General features: G+C 47.7%; 1 protein-coding gene across 1 annotated transcript in view; it reads left to right on the forward strand.

Annotated features, from left to right (window-relative positions):
• LOC126215193 (unconventional myosin-Ib) overlaps positions 1 to 18,869 on the forward strand; it is an 890,664-nt gene that overhangs the window by 386,040 nt on the left and 485,755 nt on the right. The window contains exon 2 of the mRNA XM_049941860.1: positions 3,755 to 3,880. Coding sequence (XP_049797817.1) covers positions 3,761 to 3,880 — 120 coding nt within the window. The 5' untranslated portion in view covers positions 3,755 to 3,760. The remainder of the gene's footprint in view (positions 1 to 3,754; positions 3,881 to 18,869) is intronic.

The following is an 18,869-nucleotide window of genomic DNA, read 5'->3' on the forward strand; positions in this document are numbered from 1 at the left end:
GTTTAAGAGAGGGTTCTCTTGGTTATAAGGTCAATGCTGCAACAGGAAAGCCCTCCCAATATATACACTCCTGGAAATTGAAATAAGAACACCGTGAATTCATTGTCCCAGGAAGGGGAAACTTTATTGACACATTCCTGGGGTCAGATACATCACATGATCACACTGACAGAACCACAGGCACATAGACACAGGCAACAGAGCATGCACAATGTCGGCACTAGTACAGTGTATATCCACCTTTCGCAGCAATGCAGGCTGCTATTCTCCCATGGAGACGATCGTAGAGATGCTGGATGTAGTCCTGTGGAACGGCTTGCCATGCCATTTCCACCTGGCGCCTCAGTAGGACCAGCGTTCGTGCTGGACGTGCAGACCGCGCGAGACGACGCTTCATCCAGTCCCAAACATGCTCAATGGGGGACAGATCCGGAGATCTTGCTGGCCAGGGTAGTTGACTTACACCTTCTAGAGCACGTTGGGTGGCACGGGATACATGCGGACGTGCATTGTCCTGTTGGAACAGCAAGTTCCCTTGCCGGTCTAGGAATGGTAGAACGATGGGTTCGATGACGGTTTAGATGTACCGTGCACTATTCAGTGTCCCCTCGACGATCACCAGTGGTGTACGGCCAGTGTAGGAGATCGCTCCCCACACCATGATGCCGGGTGTTGGCCCTGTGTGCCTCGGTCGAATGCAGTCCTGATTGTGGCGCTCACCTGCACGGCGCCAAACACGCATACGACCATCATTGGCACCAAGGCAGAAGCGACTCTCATCGCTGAAGACGACACGTCTCCATTCGTCCCTCCATTCACGCCTGTCGCGACACCACTGGAGGCGGGCTGCACGATGTTGGGGCGTGAGCGGAAGACGGCCTAACGGTGTGCGGGACCGTAGCCCAGCTTCATGGAGACGGTTGCGAATGGTCCTCGCCGATACCCCAGGAGCAACAGTGTCCCTAATTTGCTGGGAAGTGGCGGTGCGGTCCCCTACGGCACTGCGTAGGATCCTACGGTCTTGGCGTGCATCCGTGCGTCGCTGCGGTCCGGTCCCAGGTCGACGGGCACGTGCACCTTCCGCCGACCACTGGCGACAACATCGATGTACTGTGGAGACCTCACGCCCCACGTGTTGAGCAATTCGGCGGTACGTCCACCCGGCCTCCCGCATGCCCACTATACGCCCTCGCTCAAAGTCCGTCAACTGCACATACGGTTCACGTCCACGCTGTCGCGGCATGCTACCAGTGTTAAAGACTGCGATGGAGCTCCGTATGCCACGGCAAACTGGCTGACACTGACGGCGGCGGTGCACAAATGCTGCGCAGCTAGCGCCATTCGACGGCCAACACCGCGGTTCCTGGTGTGTCCGCTGTGCCGTGCGTGTGATCATTGCTTGTACAGCCCTCTCGCAGTGTCCGGAGCAAGTATGGTGGGTCTGACACACCGGTGTCAATGTGTTCTTTTTTCCATTTCCAGGAGTGTATATTTGTACACACATCAAAAAAAGTTTAGCGCCACCCCAGTTCCCAGAACTTCTGAAGGTAGACGTTGACTGTGCATATTGTATCACAGACACGGTCCCTTAGACTGTTCAGAGATGTCCCTAAACCCGCCCAAAGATGTAAACAACCATGCGTGAGCAGCGCCTATTAGACGGAGGGGGTCCGGCAGCCGATCAGTTCCAGTCATTCCACCAGGAAGGAGGTACACGGCTCGTGTTGTCTATAGTTCAAGTATGTCTGGATGGACAATACCGCTGTTCGATCGCGTCAGGATTGTTACTTTCTGCCAGGAAGGGTTCTCAACAAGGTAAGTGTCCAGGCGTCTTGGAGTGAACCAAAACGGTGTTGTTCGGACATGGAGGAGATACAGAGAGACAGGAACTGTCGATGACATGTCTCGCTCAGTCCGCCCAAGGGCAACTACTGTAATGGATGACCGCTACCTATGGATTATGGCTCGGAGGAACCCTGACAGCAACGCCACCATGTTGAATAATGCTTTTCGGGCAGCCACAGGATGTCGTCTTACGACTCAAACTGTGCGCAGCTTCACTCCCGACATCCATGGTGAGGTCCATCTTTGCAACCACGACACCATGCACCACGGTACAGATGGGCCCAACAACATGTCGAATGGACCGCTCAGGAATGGCATAACGTTCTCTTCACCTATGAGTGTCGCATATGCCTTCAACGAGACAATCCTCGGAGGCGTGTTTGGAGGCAACCTGGTCAGGCTGAACGCCTTAGACACACTGCCCAACGAGTGCAGCTAGGTGGAGGTTCCCTGCTGTTTTGGGATGCCATTACGGGGGGACGACGTACGCCGCTGGTGGTCACGGAAGGCGCCGTAACAGCAGTAGGATACGTGGATGCCATCTTCCGACCTATAGTGCAACCATATCGGCAACACACTGGCAAGGCATTCGTCTTCATGGACGACAATTCGCGCCCCTATCGTGCACATGTTGTGAGTGACTTCCTTCAGGATAACGACCTCGCTCGACTAGAGTGGTCAGCATGCTCTCTAGACATGACACCCCGTGGAGCATGACTGGGATAGATTGAAAAGGGCTATTTATGGACGAAGTGACCCACCAACACTCTGACGGATCTACGCCGAATCGCCGTTGAGGAGTGGGACAATCTGGACCGACAGTGCCTTGATGAACTTGTGGGTAGTATGCCACGACGACTATAGGCATGCATCAAGCCAAGAGGACGTGCTACTGGGTATTATAGGTACCGGTGTGTATAGCAGTCTGGATCACCACCTCTGAAGGTCACGGTATATGGTGATACAACATGCAATGTGTGGTTTTCATGAGCAATAAAAAGGGCGGAAATGATGTTTAATATGTTCAAATGTGTGTGAAATCTTATGGGACTTAACTGCTAAGGTCATCGGTCCCTAAGCTTACACACTACTTAACCTAAATTATCCTAAGGACAAACACACACACCCATGCCCGAGGAAGTACTCGAACCTCCGCCAGGATTAGCCGCGCAGTCCATGACTGCAGCGCCTCAGACCGCTCGGCTAAACCCGCGCGGCGAAATGATGTTTATGTTGATCTCTATTCCAATGTTCTGTACAGGTTCCGGAACTCTCGGAACCGAGGTGATGCAAAACTTTTGTTGATGTGTGTGTTTCTATGGTTGTAGTAGAAAGTTACAGGAACTTCGTCTGTTCAATACGAAGTGAAAATTAACAACCCTACAGCAGTTTCTTCTCCATTTAATCTATTTACGCTACCGGTTACAACGCTATTCCATTACACTGTCTTCAGGGTCCTTCACCTACGGAAATTGGAAGAAATCCAGTGTACAGACACAGGTTATTTAATATTGGCTCCTATTATGACTGCACACGAGTTTGAATTCGTCCCAGTGTTAAGTGGCAGACAGATTGTGTAATGGAACACTGAAACTTCTGCGTAAATAAATTAAATGCAAAAGAGACGGCAGCAGGTGTATTAATTTTCATTTCCCCCCAAAATATTCGCAAGTGGAGCTCCCTCTGCCCAACTAGCAACTCGTGCGCTGTTTGGCTGAAAAGATCCTGGCTGTACTATGGGGCATTACTGGAATGTGGAAGTCAAAGTGTATTTTAGTTAGTAGGTGTATCTATGGTGCTATCAGTATGCTGTGATGTGCCGACTTCTTGCACTGTGGTGTTTGGTGTCGTTCAGCGTTGTGATGTTTGGTGTTGTGTTGTGACGTTTGGTGTCGTCGTGTTGTTACAGGCTGGTATGGACGTCCTGAGTCTGGAGCACGAGGTGGGCGCCTGGGACTCCGTGCTCCTCGATCCTCTGACCGAAGACAGCTTCATCGCCAACCTGCACATGCGCTACAAGCGGGACCACATATACGTGAGTAGCGCCTGCCTCCCTGTACAGCCTGTATTGAAAACTTCACTTTGAGTGGCCTAGCGGCGATTAGGACCTGCCGAATGCGAATATAGTGTGTTACCAATGCCGTAGCTACCTGGTTCACTAGGAACCGATAGAGAGAGAGAGAGAGAGAGAGAGATAGAGAGAGATGAGAGAGAGAGAGAGAGAGAGAGAGAGGGAGGGAGGGAGAGAGAGAGAGAAGTGGGTAGGAGGGGGGGGGGGGATACACAGGGTGTTAAAAAAATGTGTCGAATATATTGAAAGGTGATCATAACCTTCACTACAAGAAAAAAGTCAAGGTACATAGACTAAAATACACTGAGGCTACAAAAGTCATGGGATAGTGATATTGACATATACATATGATGGTACCATCGCGTAAACGAGGTATCAAAGGGCAGTGCATTGGCGGAGTTTGACCGGTACGGTCGCAGTTTCGAATTCTGCCTCGGGCATGGATGTATGTGATGTCCTTAGGTTAGTTAGGTTTAAGTAGTTTTAAGTTCTAGGGGAATGATGACCTCAGAAGATAAGTCCCATAGTGCTCAGAGCCATTTGAACCATTGGCGGAGTTTCATTTGTAGTTCAAATGGTACAAATGGCTCTGAGCACTATGGGACTTAACATCTATGGTCATCAGTCCCCTAGAACTTAGAACTATATTAAACCTAACTAACCTAAGGACATCACACACATCCATGCCCGAGGCAGGATTCGAAACTGCGACCGTAGCAGTCGCACGGTTCCGGACTGAGCGCCTAGAACCGCTGGACCACCGCGGCCGGCTTCATTTGTAGTCAGTTGGTTCATGTGGAAAGGTTTCCGACGTAGTGGAATTCTGAATTCCGGGACCCAAATGTCGTAGTCACTTGTTGTCAATTGATTCATGTGGACAGGTTTCAGACGTAAGGGAATTCAGTATTCCCAGATCCAGAGTCGCAAGAGTGTGCCAAGAATTCCATATTTCAGGCACTACCTTCCACCACGAACAACGCAGTGGCCGACGGCCTTCACTTCACAACTGACAACAACGATGTTTGTGTAGAGCTTCTCAGTGCTAACAGACAAGGAACACTGCGTGAAATAACTGCAGAAATCAATGTGAGACGTGCGACGAACGTACCCGTCAGCACAGTGCGGCGAAATTTGGCGTTAGTGGACTGTGGCCTGTGCTAACACCACATCGCCTGCAGATCCTCTCCTGAGCTCGTGACCATATCGGTTTGACCCTAGACGACTGGGAAACCAAGTCTGGTCAGATGAGTCCCGATTTGCAGATCCTCTCCTGGGCTCATGACCATATTGGTTGGACCCTAGAGGACTGGGAAACCAGGTCTGGTCAGATGAGTCCCGATTTGCAGATCCTCTCCTGGGCTCATGACCATATCGGTTGGACCCTAGAGGACTGGGAAACCAGGTCTGGTCAGATGAGCCCCGATTTGCAGATCCTCTCCTGGGCTCATGACCATATCGGTTGGACCCTAGACGACTGGGAAACCAAGTCTGGTCAGATGAGTCCCGATTTGCAGATCCTCTCCTGGGCTCATGACCATATCGGTCAGACCCTAGAGGACTGGGAAACTGGTCAGATGAGTCCCGATTTGCAGATCCTCTCCTGGGCTCATGACCATATCGGTTGGACCCTAGAGGACTGGGAAACCAAGTCTGGTCAGATGAGTCCCGATTTGCAGATCCTCTCCTGGGCTCATGACCATATCGGTCGGACCCTAGAGGACTGGGAAACCAAGTCTGGTCAGATGAGTCCCGATTTGCAGATCCTCTCCTGGGCTCATGACCATATCGGTTGGACCCTAGAGGACTGGGAAACCAAGTCTGGTCAGATGAGTCCCGATTTGCAGATCCTCTCCTGGGCTCATGACCATATCGGTTGGACCCTAGAGGACTGGGAAACCTTGTCTGGTCAGATGAGTCCCGATTTGCAGATCCTCTCCTGGGCTCATGACCATATCGGTTGGACCCTAGAGGACTGGGAAACCAGGTCTGGTCAGACGAGTCCCGATTTTAGCTGTTAAGAGCTGGTGGTAGGGTTCGAGTGTGGCGCACACCACACGAAGCCATGGACCCAAGATGTGAACAAGGCACTGTGCAAGCTAGTGGTGGCTCCATAAAGATGTGGGCAGTATTTACAAGGACTGGGCTGGGTGCTCTGGACCAACGGAACCGATCATTGACCGAAATTGTGCCTTTGCTAACAGCACAGCATCGTCTGCAGCGCCTCTCGTGGGTTTACAGTTATATCGGTTGGATCTTAGACGACTGGAGAACTGTGTCTGGTCGGATGAGTTCCGATTTCAGTTGGTAAGAGCTGATGGTTTGGTTCGAATGTGGGGCAGACTCCACGAACACACGGACCCAAGTTATCAAGAGGGCGCTGTGCAAGCAGAAAGTGGCTCCATAACGGTGTGGACTATGTTTACGTGGAATGGGTTGGGACCTCTGGTCCAACGGAACTGATAACTGACTGGAAATGGTTATGTCTGGCTACTTGGACACCATTGCAGTCATTCATCGGCTTCAAATTCCCAAACAACGATGGAATTGTAATGAATGGCAATGTGCGATATCACTGGACCAAATGGAAGAACATCATGGACTCTGAGCGAATGATTTGGCCACCCAGACCACCCGACATGAGTCCCATCGAACTTCTATGCGACATACGAGGTGCGACAATAAAGTATTGAGATTGGTGTGAAAGAAAAATGTTGCTTACCGTTTTAGTCAAGTTTATTGTTGTCTCCTTCAAAGTAGTTCCCTTCTGATTGCACACACTTTTTCCAGCGCTTCTGCCATTATGGTAACATTTCTGGAACTCATATTCTGTAATTTCTTCCAAGACCCTCGTCACAGCTTTTTGGATATGTTGTGTTGCTTGAAAATGGTGTCCCTTTATCGCCGTTTTGACTCTTGGAAACAGAAAAAAGTCGCACAGAGCAATATCTGGTAAATAAGGTGGCTGTGGCAGTACTGAAATTTGTTTTGAGATTAAAAATTGCTGTACTGACAGAGCAGTATGGGATGGCGCATTATCGTGATGAAGATGTTCTGTTATTATTAGACAAACCGTTTTTCGATTGATGTTCAGTTCTTCTACAATCATTTTCACGGATCAGATCATACGAGTTCACACACCCTGGCCAAGTTGACATCTTTCCGTGAGGTTGATGGACGTCCACTGCGGTCTCCATCTTCAACATTCGTTCTGCCTTCATTAAACATTTTATGCAAAAAAAAAAAAAAAAGCTTGAGCTCTTGACATAACCTCCCGTCCAAAAGCCTTCTGAAGGTTAACGTAAGTTGTCGTCGCGTTTTCACCCAATTTAACGCAAAAAGAAATGGCGTACCGTTGCGCAATATTATGCAGTTCTATTTCCGTGACAAGAGACACAAACATGTGTTAACTTATTACAGCACAACTCACGACTGAGCAGTTGTATCGATGTGCCACATGGACTAGGAGCAGCTTATAGACCGAGGTCAAAGATATTATGCCTATGCAAGCCTGCAGGGTTGCCACATCTTGCAAAGAAAATCAGTCTCATTACTTTATTGTCACACCTCGTAATCCAAAGGTTAGTTTGTGGACAAAATCCTGCATCGGCAACACTTTCGCAGTTATGGACGGCTGTAGAGGCAGCACGACCCATTAGTTCTGCAGGGAACTTCCAACGCGTTGTTGAGCCCACGCCACGTCGAGTAGCAGCACTATGCCGGACAGAAGACTTTAGGAGGTATGCCATTACTTTTGTAACCTCACAGTGCATATCTTAGGAGGTATGAACACTTGTCCAGTGGAAGAGATCTTTTATGGTATCGAAGATGAATAAGTGCTCCTAAAGTATGCATTTTAGAATCTGTGTTTACTGGGCTCTTTTTCATGTTCTGATGCTTACTACCACCTCTCAAAATATTCTACACTTCTTTTGAACCCTACGTGTGTCTACCGTTTACCATTTGTCGCTCTGGCATGCAGGTAGATGGGTATCCAGACTATTAGGTGCCTCGTTCGTGGTACCAATGAAAGATGTGAGGGTCAGAAAGTATCACGAGATCAAAAACTCTCTTCTCCGCAGAAAGAAATAATTCCTGTTCCCATGTTAGTAAATCTTCCTGAGTCTGGTTATCACTGTTAGCATTCAACCGCGATTCTTATACATATATTTTAACAACGCGTTCCGAGAGACAATGCTCTCATCATCAGGTTGTAAAGTCTATGTCATGAAATTAAACGGACTAAAAAGACAAAATACCATCATAAATAGTTGGGAAGTCCATAGAGTAAAACAGAATTAAAAGTATATTGGACTGTGGGTCCTCGTCTTACATTGAAGTTGTTGACACAAGTCGATGGCCGTCCCATAGCTACCAAGTATGCTGTCGCACTGTGCCGGCTCGGGAGCTGTTGTGGACTGACGTGCCTAGGTGTTGTGGCGTGGTTACAGCCGTGTGCTTGACGGTAACGCTATGCTATTGGGCGCCTTATTTCCTTATTGTATTGGTCTGCCATCGTTAGCCTCTCGCAACTCCGTCAGTGACATGCTACAAGTTTAAAGTCGCATACCTACCCTAAAATAATTCTAAAAACCCGCTAAAAAATCTCATTTCTTTAAAATTATCTTGTGCATTTAGAATATTGCTTTGTTTCTTTTCATGGATAGCTATCTCGAATTCCTCTAGTAAATCAAGTTTCCTCCCTTTCTTTTCTACATGCAATATTTCTACGTTATCTTCTATGCTATTAAGGGGATGGCCTGTTTCATATATATGGTTCGCAACAGCTGATTTGTCATAATTTCCTAACCTGAACGCATCTTCATGTTCTTTATAACGGATCGCGAATGATCTTCCTTTCTGCCCTATATATTTTGCATCACAAGTTCTGCACTGAATTATTCTGCACTGATTATGACAAATCAGCTGTTGCGAACCATATATATGAAACAGGCCATCCCCTTAATAGCATAGAAGGTAACGTAGAAATATTGCATGTAGAAAAGAAAGGGAGGAAACTTGATTTACTAGAGGAATTCGAGATAGCTATCCATGAAAAGAAACAAAGCAATATTCTAAATGCACAGGATAATTTTAAAGAAATGAGATTCTTTAGCGGGTTTTTAGAATTATTTTAGGGTAGGAATGCGACTTTAAACTTGTAGCATGTCACTGACGGAGTTGCGAGAGGCTAACGATGGCAGACCAATGCAATAAGGAAATAAGGTGCCCAATAGCATAGCGTTACGGTCAAGCACACGGCTGTAACCACGCCACAACACCTAGGCACGTCAGTCCACAACAGCTCCCGAGCCGGCACTGTGCGACAGCATATCTGGTAGCTATGGGACGGCCATCGACTTGCGTCAACAACTTCAATGTAAGACGAGGACCCACAGTCCAATATACTTTTAATTCTGTTCTACTATATGGAATTCCAAACTGTTTGTGATGGTATTTTGTCTTTTTAGTCCGTTTAATTTCATGACATAGATTTTAGAACCTGATGATGAGAGCATTGTCTCTTGAAACGCGTTGTTAAAATATATGTATAAGAATCGCGGTTGAATGCTAACAGTGATAACCAGTATAACGACAACTGCTACCTCGACTCCATAATGGATTGTATTAAACTTCCCGAGTCTGTTTCTTCTACCAGCGCCCACTCTAGCTATTAGCATTCTCAAAAAAAAAAAAAAAAAAAAAAAAAAGGTTCAAATGGCTCTGAGCACTATGGGACTCAACTGCTGAGGTCATTAGTCCCCTAGAACTTAGAACTAGTTAAACCTAACTAACCTAAGGACATCACAAACATCCATGCCCGAGGCAGGATTCGAACCTGCGACCGTAGCAGTCGCACGGTTCCAGACTGCAGCGCCTTTAACCGCACGGCCACTTCGGCCGGGAGCATTCTCATCTGTTACTAAACTGATAATACAGGGAAGGCTTTCATGACCGATCGTCCTGGTTACTGATGAATTTTCCGGGTTGTATTGTCGCAGTCCATGAAACTTTTTGGTCCTGACTTTTCGTCCATAACTGCCTTCAGAGGTAATTCTGCTTCCGCCGCGCCTTGTCGACTGATATTCATTTAAAGCAACTAGAACAATAATTTCTAAATTTGTCTCTGTGTGCATTCGTTAGCCCGTTACATTCTTCCACATTTCTCAATTTTCTTGTCTGGTGCAGTCTATCTAAATTTCCCTCCCTCAGAACTCGATATATAAGAAAATGTCACTTTTGTGCACCTGTGAATATTTTTTCTCTCTGCCACCACCACCACCACCACCACCTAGAAGAAGGTGTAATTAGATGGATGACGAACACTAACTTCACTTAACGAAGGTTTATTCAGCACTTGCACATACAGGGTGTTTCAAAAATGACCGGTATATTTGAAACGGCAATAAAAACTAAATGAGCAGCGATAGAAATACACCGTTTGTTGCAATATGCTTGGGACAACAGTACATTTTCAGGCGGACAAACTTTCGAAATTACAGTAGTTACAATTTTCAACAACAGATGGCGCTGCAAGTGATGTGAAAGATATAGAAGACAACGCAGTCTGTGGGTGCGCCATTCTGTACGTCGTCTTTCTGCTGTAAGCGTGTGCTGTTCACAACGTGCAAGTGTGCTGTAGACAACATGGTTTATTCCTTAGAACAGAGGATTTTTCTGGTGTTGGAATTCCACCGCCTAGAACACAGTGTTGTTGCAACACGACGAAGTTTTCAACGGAGGTTTAATCTAACCAAAGGACCGAAAAGCGATACAATAAAGGATCTGTTTGAAAAATTTCAGCCGGTCGAAGTGGCCGTGCGGTTAAAGGCGCTGCAGTCTGGAACCGCAAGACCGCTACCGTCGCAGGTTCGAATCCTGCCTCGGGCATGGATGTTTGTGATGTCCTTAGGTTGGTTAGGTTTAACTAGTTCTAAGTTCTAGGGGACTAATGACCTCAGCAGTTGAGTCCCATAGTGCTCAGAGCCATTTGAACCATTTGAAAAATTTCAACGGACTGGGAACGTGACGGATGAACGTGCTGGAAAGGTAGGGCGACCGCGTACGGCAACCACAGAGGGCAACGCGCAGCTAGTGCAGCAGGTGATCCAACAGCGGCCTCGGGTTTCCGTTCGCCGTGTTGCAGCTGCGGTCCAAATGACGCCAACGTCCACGTATCGTCTCATGCGCCAGAGTTTACACCTCTATCCATACAAAATTCAAACGCGGCAACCCCTCAGCGCCGCTACCATTGCTGCACGAGAGACATTCGCTAACGATATAGTGCACAGGATTGATGACGGCGATATGCATGTGGGCAGCATTTGGTTTACTGACGAAGCCTATTTTTACCTGGACGGCTTCGTTAATAAACAGAACTGGCGCATATGGGGAACCGAAAAGCCCCATGTTGCAGTCCCATCGTCCCTGCATCCTCAAAAAGTACTGGTCTGGGCCGCCATGTCTTCCAAAGGAATCATTGGCCCATTTTTCAGATCCGAAACGATTACTGCATCACGCTATCTGGACATTCTTCGTGAATTTGTGGCGGTACAAACTGCCTTAGACGACACTGCGAACACCTCGTGGTTTATGCAAGATGGTGCCCGGCCAAATCGCACGGCAGACGTCTTTAATTTCCTGAATGAATATTTCGATGATCGTGTGATTGCTTTGGGCTATCCGAAACATACAGGAGGCGGCATGGATTGGCCTCCCTATTCGCCAGACATGAACCCCTGTGACTTCTTTCTGTGGGGACACTTGAAAGACCAGGTGTACCGCCAGAATACAGAAACGAACAGCTGAAGCAGTACATCTCATCTGCATGTGAAGCCATTCCGCCAGACACGTTGTCAAAGGTTTATTATTGCTACGCATGGTGGATATGTGGAAAATGTCGTACTATAGAGTTTCCCAGACCGCAGCGCCATCTGTTGTTGAAAATTGTAACTACTGTAATTTCGAAAGTTTGTCTGCCCGAAAATGTACTGTTGTCCCAAGCATATTGCAACAAACGGTGTATTTCTATCGCTGCTCGTTTAGTTTTTATTGCCGTTTCAAATATACCGGTCATTTTTGAAACACCCTGTACAAGAGCGTGGAGCGAACTGCCGCCGGCCAGAACACATACGGTGTATATACAGTTACAGAAATTCCTATACAATGATTCTTGACATTTGTGGATACTTATAGAATGTACTCGAACCGAATATAGAAATTAAAATTTAACAGTTCAGGTGAGTTTTGAACTGACGACCCTCCATGCAACGGTCTGGTATCGTAACCACTTTTTTTCTTTTACTCTCATTTTGTTCGTCGCAAGACATCCGTGTCAGTTCGTCGTTGATCCGTTAACTCAGTTTTTTTATTACAGAGGGCAGCTACCCCTCTGACCGAACACGCTGAGCTACCGTGCCGGCAGCACTACGCTACGGTGACTGTGCTACTCAACTTCTTCTGCTAATTGGTTGTTATTGGTAGCAGCAGCAGTATCAATACTAGTAATACTGCCAGTATTATAATTTTAACACGTAAACATCGAAAATTGGAATATCGATTTTTAATATTAATTATAAAAGGAAGCCCTAAAAATTTATGCAATTCCAAAGGCATCTTGCCATAAACTTGAAAAGAAAAAAAAAAGTTTTCATCAGTGTCCGACATTGGTGCCAACTTCACACCGCGTACTGATAAAATGCTGTGGTTAAAATGACACGTGAAAGTAACAAAGGTTCGTGAAATCGTCTTCTACAGACGTTCATACGTTCATGTTTAAATGCTGCAGATGGTTCATTTGCAGTAACACACGCATACCGAGAACATACAGTGCCGAAACTGCTACATTGTTGCCGGCCGCTGTGACGGAGCGGTTCTAGGCGCTTGTCCGGAACCGCGCTGCTGCTACGGTCGCAGGTTCGAATCCTGCCTCGGGTATGGATGTGTGTGTTTCCTTAGGTTAGTTACGTTTAAGTACTTCTAAGTCTAGGGGACTGATGACCTCACATGTTAAGTCCCGTAAGTGCTCAGAGCCATTTGAACCATTTTTGAGGTACGTTTTTGAGGCTGTCAGCAGTGGGAAGCAGCTGTAAAAGTTACTCCAGAACTGAATGTAGGGCTCGCGAACTATGTCAGCACCAAAACGACACGAAGGGGGAACCATAATCTGGGAACTGCAGACCGAGCTTGAATTTCGAAACCAAACACCTGTGATGCCAAGGTCAGTGACGGGGAAAGGAGGCGCTGAAGCCATAAAACTTCAGTTATGGAGCAATGGAAGAATGTCATATGATTGGATGAGTCTTGTTTCACACTGTTTCCACCGTCTGCCGGACTTTACGTCCCAAGAGTGAAGCATGGTGGGGATTCGGTGCTGATTTGGGCAGTCATATTCTGCTGTTCCAAGTAACCATTTCGGCTGGTCAGGTCCATTCTACTGTATAGTGGCTCTGAGCACTATGGGACTTAACATCTGAGGTCATCAGTCCCCTATAACTTAGAACTACTTAAACCTAACTAACCTAAGAACATCACACACATCCATACCCGAGGCAGGATTCGAACCTGCGACCGGGGCGGTCACGCGGTTCCAGACTGAAGCGCCTTTAACCGCACGGCCACACCGGCCGGCTACTGTATAGTGTATTTCCCCCAATGCTGATGCTCTGTTCCAAGACGACGGAGACCATGTTCAGACAGCTCGAATCGTCCAGGACTACATGAAATGTATTCGCAGTTGAGGATGTAGACAACCGTCAGCCGTGTAATGGATTAGCGACAGTAAAAATTTGTACTGGGCCAGGACTCGAACCCAGATTTCCCGCGTATCGCGAGCGGTCATCTTGCTATTTGGCTATCCGAGCACGACCAGATCCAAACTTCCATATGTCGTCAAGCATATGACTACAACATGTACTCGTTCATCCATTATGTAGATTCCCGTACAGGGGAGACATTTTACTTGAAAGTCGCTTGCCCGGTGTTGGCGGATAAATACACTACTGGCCATTAACATTTTACACCAAAAAGAAATGCAGATGATAACCGGGTATACATTGGACAAATATATTATACTAGAACTGACATGTAATTATATTTTCACGCAATTTGGGTGCATAGATCCTGCGAAATCAGTAACCAGAACAACCACCTCTGGGCATAATAACGGCCTTAGTACGCCTGGGCATTGAGTCAAACAGAGCTTGGATGGCGTGTACAGGTACAGCTGCCCATGCAGCTTCACCACAATACCATAGTTCATCAAGAGTAGTGGCTGGCATATTGTGACGAGCCAGTTGCTCGGCCACCACTGACCAGACGTTTGCAGTTGACGAGAGATCTGGAGAATGTGCTGGCCAGGACAGCAGTCGAACATTTTCTGCATCTAGAAAGGCCCGTACAGGACCTGCAACATGCGGTCGTGCATTATCGTGCTGAAATGTAGGGTTTCGCAGGGATCGAATGAAGGATAGAGCCACGGGTTGTAACACATGTTAAATGTAACGTCCACTGTTCAAAGTGCCGTCAATGCGAACAAGAGATGACCGAGACGTGTAACCAATGGCACCCCATACCATCACGCCGGGTGATACACCAGTATGGCGATGACGAATACACGCTTCCAATGTGCGTTCACCGCGATGTCGCCAAACACGGATGCGACCAAAATGATGCTGTAAACAGAACCTGGATTCATCCGAAAAAATGACGTTTTGCCATTCGTGCACCCAGGTTCGTCGTTGAGTACACCATCGCAAGCGCCTCTGTCTGTGATGCAGCGTCAAGGGTAACCGCAGCCATGGTCTCCGAGCTGATAGTCCATGCTGCTGCAAAGGACGTCGAACTGTTCGTCTAGATTGTTATAGTCTTGCAAACGTCCCCATCTGTTGACTCAAGGATCGAGATGTGGCTTCACGATCCGTTACAGCCATGCGGATAAGATGCCTTTCATCTCGACTGCTAGTGATATGAGGCCGTTGGGATCCAGCACGGCGTTCCGTATTACCCTCCTGAACCCACCGATTCCATATTCTGCTAACAGTCATTGGATCTCGACAACGCGAGCAGCAATGTCGCGATACGATAAACCGCAATCGCGATAGGCTACAATCCAATCTTTATCAAAGTCGGAAACGTGATGGTACGCATTTCTCCGCCTTACACGAGGCATCAGAACAACGTTACACCAGGCAACGCCGGTCAACTGCTGTTTGTGTATGAGAAATAGGTTTGAAGCTTTCCTCATGTCAGCACGTTGTAGGTGTCGCCACCGGCGCCAGCCTTGGGTGAATGCTCTGAAAAGCTAATCATTTGGATATGACAGCATCTTCTTTCTGTAGGTTAAATTTCGCGTCTGTAGCACGTCATCTTCGTGGTGTTGGTCGAGATCCAATTACTGTTAGCAGAATATCGAATCGGTGGTTTCAGGAGGGTAATATGGAACGCCGTGCTGGATCAAAAAAATGGTTCAAATGGCTCTGAGCACTATGGGACTTAACGTCTGAGGTCATCAGTCCCCTAGAACTTAGAACTACTTAAACCTAACCAACCTAAGGACATCAAACACATCCATGCCCGAGGCAGTATTCGAAAGTGCGACCGTAGCGGTCGCGCGGTTCCAGACTGTAGCGCCTAGAACCGCTCGGCCACAACGGCCGTCGTGCTGGATCCCAACGGCCTCGTATCACTAGCAGTCGAGATGACAGGCATCTTATCCGCGTGGATGTAACGGATCGTGCAGCCACGTCTCGATCCCTGAGTTAACAGATGGGTACGTTTGCGAGACAACAACCATCTGCACGAACAGTTCGACGACATTTGCAGCAGCATGGACTATCAGCTCGGAGACCATGGCTGCGGTTACCCTTGACGCTGCATCACAGACAGGAGCGCCTGCGATGGTGTACTCAACGACGAACCTGGGTGCACGAATGGCAAAACGTCATTTTTTCGGATGAATCCAGGTTCTGTTTACAGCATCATTTTGGTCGCATCCGTGTTTGGCGACATCGCGGTGAACGCACATTGGAAGCGTGTATTCGTCATCGCCATGCTGGTGTATCACCCGGCGTGATGGTATGGGGTGCCATTGGTTACACGTCTCGGCTACCTCTTGTTCGCATTGACGGCACTTTGAACAGTGGACGTTACATTTCAGATGTGTTACGACCCGTGGCTCTACCCTTCATTCGATCCCTGCGAAACCCTACATTTCAGCAGGATAATGCACGACCGCATGTTGCAGCGTGTACACGCCATCCAAGCTCTGTTTGACTCAATGCCCAGGCCTATCAAGGCCGTTATTACGGCCAATGGTGGTTGTTCTGGGCACTGATTTCTCATGATCTATGCACCCAAATTGCGTGAAAATGTAATCAGTCAGTTCTAGTATAATATATTTGTCCTATGAATACCCGTTTATGATCTGCATTTCTTCTTGGTGTAGCAATTGTAAAGGCTAGTAGTGTACTTTGGAGTGAAGGGTGCGTTACCGTTACGTACCTCCATCATTGTTAACTTGTCTCTATTTTGTATGCAGAACACTGTAAGATTCTCTTGAAAATTATATACGACCTTTGTTTATCCATTTCGAGACGACTGGAAGCTGTTTTGAATTCCAATGGGTCTCCTGCACCGTATTAGGCATGCTTTTGATATGTAGGTTGGAACTTAAATAGTGGCAACACTGCTGTGGTGACACTATGCAGTGCAATCTACTATTGTCGCTGATAGCACACGTTGTTGACATACCTACCTTACCTCCGAGCAAATGGACTCGCCCGTCCCACGTCACTGGCATGCGCACAATCGAGTGAAACACAGTGACTTGTGAGCGAGCGGTCTAACGTAACGGTGTCACTATATTTTCGAAACAGGAACAACGGAGTTGGATCAAGACTGAATGTGCCAGAGGTCGTACAGCACGACAGTGTCATCAAGGTCTTCAATACGTGTGCGGGGAATCGGCATTGCCGTACAGAGCAGTGGCACGTTGGATAAAAGCCTTCAACGAAGGTCGGCAAACTGTGGCAGACATGCATTGGGCAGGTCGTGCTAGCGTCTCTGATGAAGAAGTGCATGCTGTTGCCGCGTTAGTGATCGACGCCACACGATTCGAGAGCTCGCCCACGAAACTGGATAAGCGCATACGACTGTGCTTCGCATCCTGAACGAACGCTTGGCCATGCAAAAATTTGCATTCCGCATGACTTGACGGAATTACGGAAGTGGATGACTTAGGACTCTGCTCAGCGTCACTTGGAGCGGAATGAGCGCGAAGGAGAGTCTTTCTTACGCCGTGTCGTAAAACTAGGTGAGACATGGGCCACATCGTACGAGCCGAAACTGAAGCGCCAATCCAACGAATGGCGTCAGTATGGGTCGGCGCGAAAGTTGAAAGCGCGTCAGAGCCCCAGTATGGTGAAAGTTATGGTGATTCTCGTGAACTCTGATGGTGTTATCCTAACGCATTACGTTCCTCCACTGCAGACCGTCAAAGCGCAGTATTACTGTTCGTTTTTGGAGCATCACCTGCGACCAGCTTTGCGAAAGAAGCGGCGACACATTTCTGCGCGACCAACCCATCATTTTGCACGTCGATGCACGGGCGGGTACAGCGAAAGCTGTGGCTACTCTGTTCGGTCGATGTGACTGGGAAGTACTGTACCATCCACCATACTCCCCGGACTTAAGTCCTTGTGACTTTGATTTGATTCCGAAGATGAAGGAACCACTTCGTGGCATTCGCTTCAGAACTGTTCCAGAGATTAGACAGGCAGTCACCGCCCCATTCGCACCATCAACAGAACAGGCTCTGCTAAAGGTATACTACGCCTTCCACATCGCTGGCAACGGGTTTTACACAACGCTGGTGACTTTTTTGAAGCACAGTAACAGGTGCGAACATGTAACTCTTTTGTGTCGGTTGTGAATAAATAGTTGCCACTATATAAATTCCAAGCCTCGTATTTCCATACTTTTGCCCACCGCCTGTATTTCATTATGAGAGGCCTCCCGATCTACCTGTTCTAGGTCGTTTTCAAGAAGTGCGTGTACCACTTTATCGCAGTAGGTCTTGTCACGCGCATACCACTTACAAAAATGTACCTATCAGAATCACCTGTTGGACGTTATAGCCTCTTCCAATGATGCCAGAATGACTGGGAAACATGCGTACAATCGAACGTAGGTTTCCTACAAAGTTTTCGGTTACATCTGCAGTGAGCCTTGTGGCCAGTAGAAGCATCCTATTATGCGTTTACGCCCACCCTTTATACTGTGCCTCGCCGAAACAAACACACATATAAATTCAGTTTGTATCTCGGTGGATCTGAGTTTCTTGTCTTTACCACCCTATTCTTTCCATATACACTTAGATTTACGCCGAAAATTACACTGCTGACTACTTTGGGTTTTAGCAAGCTTTCTGAACCTAGTCTTGTATGCCGAAGCACCAAAGAAACTGGTGAAGCCTGGTCTATTCAAACACGGAGATATGTAAACACACAGAATACGGCGCTACGGTCGGCAACGCCTATATAAGACAAGTTCAAAATGGTTCAAATGGCTCTGAGCACTATGGGACTTAACATCTATGGTCATCAGTCCCCTAGAACTTAGAACTACTTAAACCTAACTAACCTAAGGACAGCACACAACACCCAGTCATCACGAGGCAGAGAAAATCCCTGACCCCGCCGGGAATCGAACCCGGGAACCCGGGCGTGGGAAGCGAGAACGCTACCGCACGACCACGAGCTGCGGACTATAAGACAAGTGTCTGGCGCAGTTGTCAGATCTGTTACTACTGCTACAATGACAGGTTATCAAGATTTAAGTGATTTGAGAGTGGAAATTTGTGGTAAGGTCTTATGGGACCAAACTGCTGAGGTCATCGGCGCACGAGCGATGGGTCGCAGCGTCTCCGAGGTAGCGATGAAGTGGGGATTTTCCCATA

Source organism: Schistocerca nitens, chromosome 12 (genome assembly GCF_023898315.1).
Source record: "Schistocerca nitens isolate TAMUIC-IGC-003100 chromosome 12, iqSchNite1.1, whole genome shotgun sequence".
In the NCBI taxonomy this organism is placed as follows: domain Eukaryota; kingdom Metazoa; phylum Arthropoda; class Insecta; order Orthoptera; family Acrididae; genus Schistocerca; species Schistocerca nitens.